Source organism: Gymnodraco acuticeps, unplaced genomic scaffold (assembly GCF_902827175.1).
Source record: "Gymnodraco acuticeps unplaced genomic scaffold, fGymAcu1.1, whole genome shotgun sequence".
NCBI lineage: Eukaryota > Metazoa > Chordata > Actinopteri > Perciformes > Bathydraconidae > Gymnodraco > Gymnodraco acuticeps.
Genome location: NW_022991931.1, coordinates 1 through 13522, shown reverse-complemented (window position 1 = coordinate 13522; position 13522 = coordinate 1). Strand labels below are relative to the sequence as shown.

The window sequence follows — 13522 nt, the reverse complement described above, 5'->3', positions numbered from 1 at the left end:
GCGCCATAAGCGGCCGCTTAGGGCCCCGCAGCCACTAAGGCCCCGCTAGCAAAAAAATGAAAAAATAATAATAATCTCAGTACACCGTCGCCGTGATAAGTGTGTTTAATTAATTGTGTTAATATGCCTAGATTGCCTACTCTCAAAGTCATGTATTATATTATTGAGTCAATCATATAATACATTAACCGTGCTATACCTGAACCTCATCATGACACTAGAGAGGACGGCAGGACTGACGGCAGGATTGTAATTTCCCGTGTTCAGTGAATTCAAAGGCAAGACACCACCAGACCAACTAGAGTTGAATGGAAATGTAATTGCTATAGCAACTCCAACAATTGGCCTAGCAACGGCTTAGCAACCCCATTGTTTTGTTATGAAAATGCATCTATATATATTTATACACATTCTCGCGAGATCTATCAGGGGTCGTGGTAAGTTAAAGCGTGAACTGTTACTTGGCTAATGTTGTTATAATTCTCAGTATGTGAACACAGATCGAAAATGGAAAGATTTCTCACAAGTCAGCTAGTGATGGGAATTCCGGCTCTTCTTGGTGAGCCGGATCATTTGGCTCGGCTCACCAAGAAGAGCCGGCTCTTTCGGCTCCCAAACGGCTCTTCAGTTTACCACTTATTATACCTTTTAATTCAATCAAATGTAGCCCTGTTTTGACTAATGATTTATATGTGTACACATATATCACTTAAATTATTCAATACATCCTTTGTACTGAAGTATTCAAAAGTAAAAATTACATGTTTAATATAAATGATTTGCTGTGTCCAATTGTTTTCATTGCATTTATAGACCCGTGCAACTCTCTGATACCACCCAATGAATGCATTGACTTGCTTGTAGAACCACGCTACACAAAACAGATAGCAACACCTATAAAAACTATTTAAAAAAAGGGGCTACTGTATCGACCTATATAAAGTATATAAATATAGTTTTTTTTTCAAAATACCAAAAAGATCCTGCATTTTAGCCATGCCTCATTTCGCTCTATTTGCTCTTTCCAGCACTGTTTTTGCAAGGGGCTGATTCTGTGAGCTGCAGCTGACCACGCCCCCCTGCAGGAGAGGGGAGCGTGCTCTGAGATCAGCTGCTGGGCTGTCAGAAGAGGGGGAGAAAAAGAGATCTCTGTCCTCCGTGTTTGATTCTTATAGAAGCAAGAAGAGAAGTAATGGGTCAGAAACCCTCCTTTTTACGCAGCGGTCCAGACATAGACATCAATTGGCGACACATATTCAGTTGCCAGTTACTTTGGCATTAGGGCAGGGATATCTAGATACTTTCCAAGGTTTGACATAATGAATTGTTCTACTTTTAAAGCAAGCAACAATGTTTTCAAATCTGTAATCAAAAAGCTCCTCAAAAACACTATTGAAGCAGATTCCTGCCGTTACTACGTTAGTTCAAAGTAACAGTAACAACGGACTACTTTTCTTAGCGGATGCATGTCAATTTAAATCAATACTTAAAACTATTTTTTAAATCAATAAAATCATTTTCTAAATCCATAAAAGCATTTCCATTAATATTGGGAGTCATGTCGTTACTTTGTTGAGAATGTGGCCATGTAATAAGCGTGATAATGTCGTGCACATTGCATAATGTGCCTTCATGCCGATCTAGATCCCTCCGCAAAAATGGCTCGTTCGCGGGCGAGAGCTGGCTCCCGTCGTTCACTTAAAAGAGCCGGCTCTTTGAGCCGGCTCGTTCGCGACCGACACATCACTAAAGTCAGCGTAAACGACCGCGATCTCCAATGGAGCCGGACATCCGTGTGTGTGTGTGTGTGTCTGTCTGTTTGTGGTGTGGTTAAATGCCACAGCATGCCAGTTGAAACAGTGAACGATCGCAATTGTGTTGTATGCTTAGGGTGTAATGGTGTATACATTACATGTCACTTGTTAAACGCTTTTATCCAAAGCGACTTACATACTCAATACTGTGGGAAATCCCCACAGGAGCCATTTGGGGTGAAGTGTTTTGCCGAGGGACACAACGACATGCTGACTGCAGTGGGGTTTGAACCTGTGACCCCTTGATCTGAACACCAACACTCAGGCCCGGACTGGCCATCGGGAGGACCGGGAGGTTTCCCGATGGCCTGGCCTGTTAAGTGGCCTGCTGGCCTGGCGATTTTTTTTTTTTTATGTATGTATTGTGAACGCAACGCTTCGCAAATGTGGGTCTGACTCTGCCTCACAGAGGGTGACTGGCTGTACATGATGTGGCCTGCCGACATGAACACTTTCATACAGATCATATACACTAAAGCCCTCGATTGGTCTCTGTGTGTCATTCAAGCTCGGGAGGGTGTGTATGTGTGGCGGGCGCGAGCGAGCGAGAGAGAAAGCGCGCGCACCGGTTACGTGTATTGTTGTTGTTAGTATCTGGTGCTAGCTAGCGGCGCTAACGGATATAATGAGCTGTCAACAAGGTCTAGGAGAGTCCTCTCCTGTCAGACTGAGAGACTGATAACTACAGCTCAGGGGCCTCATTTATAAAGGGATATACGCTCAAAAGATGGCGTACGCCAGTTTCTACGCAATGTTTGCGATTTATAAAATACTAACTTGACGGGAAAATGTGCGGTCCTCCACGCAAACTCTAACCCATGAGTACGCACTAAGCACAAAAACGGGAGAGACGAGAAACTGCGACACCGTTGGCAGAAGGAAGAATGGAGAGAAATGTGTGGAAATAATACCATAAATAAAATGTTACCTCTCATTTATCATATATGAATAATTCATTTTCAAACATTGATTAAAGCCAATCTTAAAATGATTAAACAAACGCCTGTTTGCGACTCCTCAGTGCACACAAAAACATAACTTGGAGAAATAAATAAATACGGATATGTTATTGAAAACCACCTCGAATACGTTGTGTTAATGTTATGAAATGTTTTCTCAAATGATGCGGTAAGCAGAAGGACAGCATTACGTCTAAACTGACGCCGTTTTGCATTTATATAGGTTGTAGATACGAGCATGGTTTTACTATCATGTTTAATCGTGTTTTATATGCCGTTTGCCAAGACTTGATAAGTCACTCGTAAAACACTGGAGGTATGGAAGCTAAGAACACCATATGTGTCAAGGTAAGTTCAGTGGTCTGCAGTGGAGACGCTGCGCACAGCTGATCGACAGCTGGAACACAAACCACCAAATATAAAAACATAATTCAGATCCAGTCGTCATGACTCCACTCCGGAGGGATTCCCCGATCATTTCTTACAGTTTCTCATCAAGGGGGTGTCTCCTGTCCCCGGTACAAACACACTTCCTGAGGAAGGCTATGTGTATTTATTTTGTCATTAACCTTTTTCGGGCCATTTATTTATTTATTTTGGTGACGATCCGACCTCCATGCTGCTACTCTGGTTCAAACTGCATCCACCAAACAATATTATTTATCTCGACCTCCCCAAAATAACCAAAATCTGACACGGTGTGAGATGTCTTTTTTAGCTGTTCTGTCGTCATTTCCTGCGATCTTCTTCATAAAGTCAGTCAGAATGAATGAATGGGCGTTTCTTTGACTATTTATAGGCAAATATGGGCGTTACGTGAAGCCCGCAAAAGCTGCACCGCATTTCGAGTCGGTTGTGATTTATAAAGGGAAACCGGCGTAGGAAGTGCTGTACGCACTTTCCTCGCCGGTGCGCAATGTTTGGTGAATCGGAAAATGTCGGGAAATTTCTGTACCTATTTTTTGGATTTCTACTACGTAAGCAAACTTCCCACGTGAATCCTACGCACGGCGTTATAAATGAGGCCCCTGGTGAGGAAAAGGACTCTCTGAGTGTTTAGATAGTTAACTTAGTCTAAGTTATCCCAGTGGGTCTCAAACGGTTTGGTCACCATTTATGTAAACACATATTTCCATTTGAAGGGGGAGTGATGAGTAAAATATGCATGAATAATAAAAAAAATGTTTTAACTAGGTGAAAAAAGGTAAGGTAAACTTTAAAAACTTGTTGAGAGCTAAAACTAGTCTTTGCTGTTGCCTTAAATAGGAGCAGGGGGAGAGGGGGGAGACGGGTGAGGCTGGTTCAGGAGCATAGACACACTCACAACTATAAATGAACCAAAAACAAATAAATAAACAAGTTTCAATGTTTTTTCATATTGGATATGGTATGTTATTGGTTATGGCCATGTTTTTATGATTTTATGATTATTTAAATGTATACAGTTCGGTTTCATATGGGTGTAGTCTCTTTAGTTCCCCCTCAAAGTGCACCAGATTGATGCATTTTACTTGCTTCGGGGCATGCCCCGGACCCCCCTAGAGGATTTGAGGTCCAAATATGTTCACATGGATAGGTTCCTAAATAGATTTGCACATTTAAAAAAAAATAGTAACCCATGTCCATATGTTTATTCTGGGGTAGTAGATTTAAAGTTTAGGGCTATCACTACGGGCAGCAACGCTGTAAATATTGACAAATAAATCCAGGAAAATGGCACAAAAGAAAACTGGTAGCGGCCTGGCTGGGTATATAATTCCCGGCCTGACATATTGTCCCAGTCCGGCCCTGCCAACACTCAACCCACTGCACCACACGCCTATTATACAAAAATATTGTAGGAGCACAGAAACAGTGTTCAAATTCTGCTTTTATCAACTTATGTTGGTTGTGCTTACCTTGCAAAGTAATGTTATAAGTGTCAAAGGAATGTTTTAATGTAAATATTAATGATATTATTGTAGCGTGTCCAAGTTAATAATTATGTCAGTTATCAGATGTGCACAGTTTAGTACATTTGTAAAGTTATTTAGGCAATGTTGTTTGTGGGAGTTAGTGAGAGACCGCCCCTTCCAGGTGTGTGTGTGCGTTTTCCGGTGTGTGTGGAGGGAGTACGAGACGGTAGGAGTTGTGTTCGAGTGTGGGGAAAAGTCATAATGAGCGTTATTGATTGGTTCTGTACGGCGTGGCTGTGGCCGTCAATAGGCCTACCAGAAAATAAAGAGAACGTTTTCGACATTGAAGGCTCGTGATCTGTGATTTTGAATAGCGGTGAACGCTACAATATGAACAGGCTCGTGCTTGGCCCACTGGTATTGTTTGTTTATTTATTTTGAAAATTAACTAGCAACGCCGTGCTGTCATATAGCAACTGCTAAGCTACTGCAGCAAAAAAATCCTGGCGCCGCCCATGCTGCCTGCCCACATATCTGATCTAAACATAGTAACGTGTGTTGGGGGAAATAATCATTTAAAGTTATTTAATAATTGTGACATTTATTTTACTTTTCGATGGATGAATGATGCTCAAAGTGAGGGGGCAAAGAATACAACTGAGGGGGCAATGCCCCCTTTTGCCCCCTTGTGGCGCCGGGCCCGCTCCGCAGGCACATTTTGATGCAGACCAGTTTGTCAAGACAAAAAAGGGCAAAACTAGGCTGAGAGCAGAGGCTATACCCACCATCTTCGTGCATCGCCCTGTGGTCAAAAAGAAAAGGGCCCCTGGGCCTGCACCACGATTCACCCCGGGACCTGTATTTACAAAGCCCATAGCTCATGATCACAGCTATAGTGTGAAAGGTGACACAGGTATAATAAGTATGAACTCTTAGTAACAAAAGTAATATTTCTTATTTTTAAGTGGTATAATATTTTAAATGTTCGAAAATGTACAGTGCTATGTCTTCTACTTACATTAGTCTCAAAGATTGAGGGAAGAAGGGAAGGGATCACTGCCCTCCACCTGCCAGCACCCAGCCAGAGGAGCGCAAACAACAAAAACAAGCAAGGTTTCCCGTCATGTACCTTGAAGTTTGGGTTGGCAAAATGGAGTAAGAGAGGGACTTGAAAAACCTTGGTGGCTCTCTACTCATGTTGTTACAGTTGTCTTGGTTACAGGTCTCAAGTTTTTTTTTGTTGCCATTTCCACATCTTTAGAAAATATGAAATAAAAAAATTGGAGAACAAACTTTGATTTCTCTGTCTTGTGAGTTTGCAGTTTTGCTCCTCCACCTGTAACATCACTGCCCCTCCACCTGCCATACAGTAGGTTACTAACAAGATTACTTATATAGAATACATGTTTAGTATGCTTACTTATATAAAACAGTAGTATTAAACTTACCTTGTGTTTTCACTCTCACTTAAGTCCCTCTCCCTTTGCCATCAATCCAAAATCAGCTGAGCTGCAACATTATACAGACAGGTAATAATCAACATAATCACAAGGACACAATATGGCTCTGCTAAAAACACTCACTCTTACACGCACCAAAGTTATATGTATCTAATATTTAACTACCTCCACCCCCGCATACAATCTCGTTTAGAAGCCCCTCTTCTCTAATTCAACAACGTTGGACGAAATGACATTAAGAGAACGGAATTTATTTATACACATCAATAAACCCCGCGAATCTCCATCCAGATTTAAAGTCACACTCACATAAACTGAACCCCATTAATTGAACCCTCATACACCCAGTACAAACCATGAATTTACAGCACACCTCCCACTTGGCCTCCTGGTCGGATGACCCAAGGAGGCCACCAACCTAAATAACCTTGCTCTGGTGGTGGTGTCTGAGGAGGTTTCTTCTTCTTAGTTCTCCACTTCGGAATCTTCAACGACCCCGAAGCCAGGTTCCCCCGCAGAGGCACAGGTTTGACTTTTCTGTTGTCCAGGACTCTTGCCTCCCACTTTGCTTGACCCGCCGCTCGGCCTCTTTTAGTCAGCCATTTCTCTGCAGCTCGCCGGACCCATGCGACCACTCCACATAGCCTAGCCAGACTGCTGAACCTCTCTGGTTTCACCAGGTTCAGAACAGCAATGCTCCGAAACTTCCCTTCCGGTCTTCTCTCTGTCAAGACTGAAGCTTCTTCCCTTTCGGAGGTTTCTGGGGATCCGCCAACCTTAACTAGGGACTCCTCAGCCTCTGCGTCCTTTCCACTGGTGTCGTCATGGATAGGGGTTTTGTTTGACTGGGCTCTGGTGAGTATTACCGAGAATGCCTTTCTTTGAAGCTTGCCCACACTCTCTCTGGCACCGGTTGCCACCTCCACGGCCGACTTCATGGGCCATTCTTCTAGCGGCCTCACCAGGAACTCAGGTCCCCTCTGCCACTCTGAGCCCTCTCCCTGGTCTTCAGGAGTTGCTCCTCTTGTTACGATGTAAGTTTTTAATCGAGCTGCAAAGACCGCACCGCACATCTCAGCTTTGACTACGTCTCCCTTTTGGTCGAGAGGTGTTAGCTTTGCCTTTGACTTAGGGGTGGGCGATATTGAAAAATATATTATCACGATATTTTTCAAGCAGTATCACGATAGACTATATATATCACAATATTTTTTCATGTCGGTTATTATGGTTATTTTTCAAGTTACTTAACAGTACAAGCACCTACAAGGTAACAGAAACTAAAATAAAAAGAAGTAACAGACCAAAATAGCATTTCAAGCTGGTTTTATTTCTGAAATGAATCCCTGAATGAACAATTCCACATTTTGATATGGCTTCAAGGCACAGTTTCTCAGTATAACAATTAACTTTCTGAGGTAGCACTAGCACTAGCGTGTCAAACAACTCGGACTGAACTACCAACACGAAAGCAGAGGTGCGCTGACATTGTGAAATCGATCGGGCTTGATATATGGTGAAATTAAAATCAGTAGGTGAGACTGGGGGAGCGGGAGGGGAAGAGGCTCTCCGTCCGCTGTCATAGCCCCCTGCGCCGTGCACGGAGAGCCTCTTCCCCTCCCGCTCCCCCAGCCATTCAAATCCAGTTTTGGACAGTCTGCCGTGGTTCCATCCCATTTCAAGTGCTGTTTGAGGTTCGGCGTAACCCTCGGAGCACACTCTCCAATCACAGAGCTTGAGGACTATCACAGGGTTTGTCAAACAGAGCACATGGTGTTGTCCAAATGATAAATGGGGATTCTGGGTAGTGTCTTCTGCCATCCTTTACTCCGAAAAAATATTTGTTTCTCCGAATCGAAGGGGGAAAATCCAAAAGCATTGCACACAATTTAAACCAATCAATGTTGTGTAATTAACAAGGATAATCTGGTGTTTTTTAGTCGATGAGTAGTGCAGATATCACTGTAAAATCAATCGACAGTAAGGGGAATACTTACTTCCGGGTGTACAATTCTCCGTTATCCAATGAGAATGGACGCTCACATTGCCTTTAAGGGCAGCCGACACAAACGAATGCCGTGCTTCCATGAGCGTCAAATCCCGCCGCAGATGGGAATACATTGCAATCAGTTGAAAGCTATTTGCGTCCCTTTATGAAGCTGAAGGAGCCTAGGAGCGTCACAACTGCACGCCACGGACACTGACCAAACGTCGCTCCTGGACGATTATGGAGTGAGAGTGTGTTGGCTAACCCTAACCCTAGCCGGACAGGGGATCGTGTCCGTTTCTGTGGCTTCAGGCTTGATCGCCGTTCAAATTACAGTTTTAATGATCTCAATGGGAATGGTTAGCGTTTCATATGCACGCAAATAAAATAAAATATAAGCCAACAGAATCAACCAAGACAATAAATGAAGTGCAATACTGTCTGAATCCTGACTAGACAGCTTTAGAGCATGTCTTTCACATCAGTTTATTTTTTTTGAAGTTATTTTTATTTATTTATTTTCAAGTTTTTTTATTTTTTTTATCACGATAGATACGATATCTCTGAAAAAGCATATCGTGGAGACCTAATATCGTCACGACGATATATATCGTCATATCGCCCACCCCTACTTTGACTCCACTAACCTGACCCTGGCTCTGCTACTGCTCCAGCTTGGACCTGCTCCGCAGTCCTCTGCCTCCCACTTTGGCCTGACCTGACCCATGGTTTGAGGGAGGAGCCTCCGGCGCTCAGGATCTCTTCTACCCCCTCTGTGATTTCCTCCAGTCTCTTTGGGTCATTGTGGGACGTTAAGATATCGTCCACATAACTGTCCTCCTCCAGGACCCTGCGATCTTCCACCATGTGCGCGAAACTGGGCTGCTTCTCTGTTTTCAGGAAGGTGGCCTCCACTCCTCTTCTGTTGTTTGGAAGTGAGGCTGGGTCCTCGGTCCATGGGTAAGATGTGTCCCAGTGCGGAGTCAGGCAGTGTTCATCTTTGGCCATGAAGGACAGCCCCTCTTTAATCACGTCCAGCTCCCTTTCTTCTGCCAGGGTCATTTCCTTTCCTCCTGGCTGGCATGTCCCGCAGCGACACCCACCACAACTGAGTTCACAGGCTGCACCAATGCTGTCCCACTTCCACCACTCGAGAACTTCTCTCCTTGTTGCAGTTGTATCCCTGGTCTCCGCCTTTACTTCCTGAGTCAGACTCTTGGTCTCTTCTTCCCTCAGGATCTCAGGACTCTCGACTACTTCTCTGTACTCCACAGCAGCTGTCCTCATCGAGCGAGCGAAGTGCGTCTCGGACTGGTGCATAGTGACTTTTATATTCTCAAACTCAGACTGGGATGTGCTCCGCACACGGTTCTACCTAGTGGGCCCTCCCATAAGACGAGGTCTCCAACTATCCTTAGTCTTTGTGGAGCGAGTCTCCCCTCTCTGTGACTGATGAGAAGTTCAACATGGTCTGGTCTCTTCAGTTCGTCCGCTGCAACCTCTGGAAAGAACCTCTTTAGCTGTTCAGGTCTGACGCTCCGATGCACTTTAGCAATCTCCTCTAGGCCATAACAAACCAGCTTGTGAGCCCTCACAGTACCTTTGGGGGTCTTGACTCTTACTCGCAGGAGGTACCTCTTCGTCTTGACTGTCACGGTCATCCCTCCAACTCCATTTACGACCAGAGTGACTTCTTCTCTGCTCAGACCGAGCCTGTCAGCCGCTACGTGAGTGATGTAGTTGGTGTCTGATGCGAGGTCAATCAGAGCTCCGATCTTCTGCCCCGCGTTGGCAGTGACTTCCAACAGCATCATGATGACAGTGTGCTCGGTCAGTCTATTCTTCTCCAGAAGTCCACCTTCATCCTTCCTAGCGCTCCTTGTCACTGACGTCTTGTTGCTGTTACTGAAAGCTTTCTTGATCTCTGCTGCCACCTCTGGGGAACATTTGAACAAAGCTAGCTTTTGTTCTTCTGTTAACTCCCTTACCCTCTCGCTGCCTTTTCCAAGCTTCTCCTTTGGTAGCTGTTCCCATTTTGGACAGAGGAGGTAGTGGTGGTCCGAGGAGGTCCCCTCTTGGCAGTCTTCCCTGTTGCAGAGGAACCTGTCTGTGCACTCTTCTACCCAATCGTGACATCCAAGACAAACGCGGCATGCTCCTACCTTCTTCGCAGCAGTCTTTCTCTCAGCCAAGCCAAACCCCTTGAACTTCTTGCAGAAGAATAACTTGTTATTATGTTTATCCTCTCCACACACGACGCACTCACCTTCTGGAGTGTCCCTTCTGGTTGCTTTTGTGTAGGCATACTTCCTCTCGAACCTGTTTTGCGGTTGTTCCATTTTCTCAGATGTCTCCGTTATTTTCAGTTGTTCCAAGATCTCTAGAATTTCTTCTTGCTCCTTCAGGAACTTCAGAAGCGTATTGAAATGGTTGACTGGGGTGACACCGTTTTCGGGCTGAGCCCTGAAGATGACCCACTCTCGCTTCACCTGGTCGGGCAGCTTGCTTTCTATAGACCTAATCATCAGCGGGTGGTTGATGGCTCCAGGGTTCTCGAGGTCTGTGAGGTCTGCCAAAGCCTTTTCCACAGCTTGGATGAGGTTTATCACCTTCCTCGGCTAATCTCCTTTCACAGCTGGTATCTTCTCCAGTTCTGCGACGATCTGCAGTGCAATCGTGGTCCTGTTTCCATAACGGTTCTCCAATACTCTGAACATGTCTTCGACTGTACTGTAGCTGGCCAACTTGACATCATTTTTTACTAGGGATGCACCGAATATTCGGCCACCGAAAATTATCGGCCGAAAATGGTTAAAAAGGCCCTTTCGGCCGAATGTCAGAACAGGCTTACGTTGGTAACCTAACGTGTTGTTGTGATGACGTAATAAAGACGCGGCGACCATGCTCGCGGCTGGCTCACAGGGGGGGGGGAACATTGACCTTTGTCATCGAGATTGCCCTGAGCCTTTAACAAATCGTATTAAATAATCTGATGACAGACTGTAAACAGAATAGCTGAAATTTTAACAAACTAAATAACTCAGTTACCTCTAATCATTAACCCATGTTTGTATAATGTAGTTAACTCCGTGTGTTGCTGCTAGCATACATAACACCTGACGTGGAAACGTTACTCGTGGATGGGGCTACAGAGCTGCTAGAAAGACGGTCGAACCCGGTACATTCCTCCGTCTGCATGTGGTGCACTTTTGCTAAATGTTTAGACAAATTGCTCGTGCTTACATGCTAAACTCTTATTGCACTTATGGTAACAAGTATTCTCCACATCGAGACAGGTAAAGTTTAACCACACCTCGGAGCGCGTTCTCTCCGCCATCTCCGCAGTGTGCTCCGCTGCATGTAGCAGCTGCGTGTGTGTAAACTGCCCCGCCCCCTCGCACACAGACGGGGGAGAGAGATCTCGTCTGATCGAAAATACATCATAGACGCATTTGTTGTCTTTGCATATTAGAAACGAGTTGGCGACACTAAGACTGCGATATAATGTTTTTTAGCAATAATACATGACATATATAAATGTACTGTATGCATTCAAAAGTGCTGAATAAATGTTTTATGGACCCATAATAGTGATTATTATTTAAGTTAAGTTTTGCCATAATCATGTCTATTTCCATAATCAGGTAGCTGAACAACATTGGTAAAAAATGTATACATTATATATATATATTTCTATTAATCATTTTCGGCCTTTCGGCATTCGGTTTTCGGCCAACTGTTTCCTATTTTCGGTATCGGTTTCGGCCAAGAATTTCCCATTCGGTGCACCCCTATTTTTTACCTTTTCTTCCATGCTGTCCAGAAACTGGAACTTCTTGACTTCAGGCGACCCGGATGGTTCTCCCTGCTTCTGCAAAGATTCCCAGTCCTTTTTCCAGCTGTGAAACTCCCTCATACTGCCACTGAACTTGGGAAGGCTTACCGGCTTGAGTCGTATCTTTGATATCGCTCCCATCGGGTTGTCTCTGGGTTCCGTGCCTGCCTCTTCCACTGCTTTATGCTGCGCTTTCATGAGGTCAAACCGTGCTTCTTCTGCTGCAATCTGAGCCTCGGCCAATTTAGAGCGTTGGGCCTGGTCTTGCCTTAGCTGAACCAGGGCGAACTGGGCGCGCTCATCCTCTGCTGCAATGCGTGCTTCCTCTGCAGCAATTTGAATCTCGGCGAGCTTCGCACGTTGGGTCTCGGCTAACTTGGTGCGCTCATCCTCTGCTGCGGTGCGTACCAACTCTGCTGCGCCGCGTGCTTTGTTAAACTCAGCTTCCTTTTGACGCTTGAGTGCGTTTTTCCTTGTCTCCAGCTGGCGCACTATCTCTTCCACATCTTTTCTAGCAGTCACAGGAGCCCATCCCCTCCAGGTGCTGTGCACTTCCTTTAATTCCTTAATGAGTATTTCTAAATGCTTAAGCTGCTTTTCGTCATTCTCATAGCTCACCAGGTCAATTTGTGTCGCTTCTGCGTCCTCATAGACCTTTTCAGCTTCCCCGATGGCAAACATCACTGTCTTTTCTCCATGCCTAGTCCAAAGGTTTGCTTTAATCACTTCACTGACCTCTTCAAGCCTTTGGCTGGTCTCTCCATTCGTCTTTTCCACGTCTGCACTCAGCTCTTCTGGTACTTGGTCCTCGTCACTATCAGCGTTCAGAATTATTTGCATCAAGTATTCACTGTTGGCCTCTGTGACTTTGGTGGCGGCCTTGTGGACTTCCCTATATTCTTTCATCAACTCCTCCTCTAACATAGTGTTCAACGTCTTTGTTACTGAGTTCACCTTACGACTTAGAGCCACCTTCGCCCTCGTCCGCAGGTCTTTCAGATGCTTCACTGTTTCCTCCCCCTTAATCATCTCTCTGAATTTAAGGTTGAGTTTAGCTCAATCTGTCTTATTCTGGCTAGCTAGCTGGATCGCTAGCTGGTTAGCTCCGTTTTCTAGCCAACAGCTTGGTGGCTTTGGCTTAGCTAGATTCGTTTGCTAACCAATAGCTTGGTGTCTTTGACTTTGATAGCTAGCTTGGGTTCGTATGCTAGCACCCTTCAATCTGCTAGCTAGTTATTTTCTGGAAATCTTCAGTCTGCTGGATAGCTACTGCTTCGTTTTCGCTATGCTAATGCTAGCTTATTTGGCTAGATAGCGCCGAAATATTGTCCGTGTTACTCACGTGATCCGACCACGTTCGCTCCGCTAGCTTTGCTAGCCTCGGGCCTTCCCTTTCCGCCGACCGTTGCGACCACGGGGTTTCCTTGTCGTCCGGTTGTCAGCTCGACTCGCGGACCGGCGCTCCTCGGTGCTTCGCGAGCTCCGGTAGCTTCGTTAGCTACGCTCCGCTAGCTTCGACGGTCCTTGCTAGCCTCGGGCCTTCACTTCCCGCCGCTCGTTGCGACCACGGGC

General features: G+C 45.1%; 2 protein-coding genes across 2 annotated transcripts; both read right to left on the bottom strand.

The window, feature by feature from the left end:
* Positions 1-6127: 6127 nt before the first annotated feature.
* Positions 6128-13440, bottom strand: LOC117535717 (translation initiation factor IF-2-like). Its single transcript, XM_034200240.1, has 2 exons — positions 11918-13440; positions 6128-6177 (listed from the first exon to the last, which is right to left on the bottom strand). The coding sequence occupies exons 1-2, from the start codon at positions 12977-12979 to the stop codon at positions 6169-6171; spliced, it is 1071 nt and encodes a 356-aa protein (XP_034056131.1). The 5' UTR covers positions 12980-13440; the 3' UTR covers positions 6128-6168.
* On the bottom strand, positions 6386-7214 carry LOC117535718 (the record flags this gene model as incomplete). The annotated part of the gene is given in 1 exon segment (XM_034200241.1): positions 6386-7214. A coding segment is annotated over 1 exon segment (711 nt). The 3' UTR covers positions 6386-6490.
* Positions 13441-13522: the final 82 nt, after the last annotated feature.

Bases quoted from the DNA above. Each gene is read 5' to 3' on its own strand.
- LOC117535717 (XM_034200240.1), bottom strand. From the start codon at position 12,979: ATGATTAAGGGGGAGGAAACAGTGAAGCATCTGAAAGACCTGCGGACG.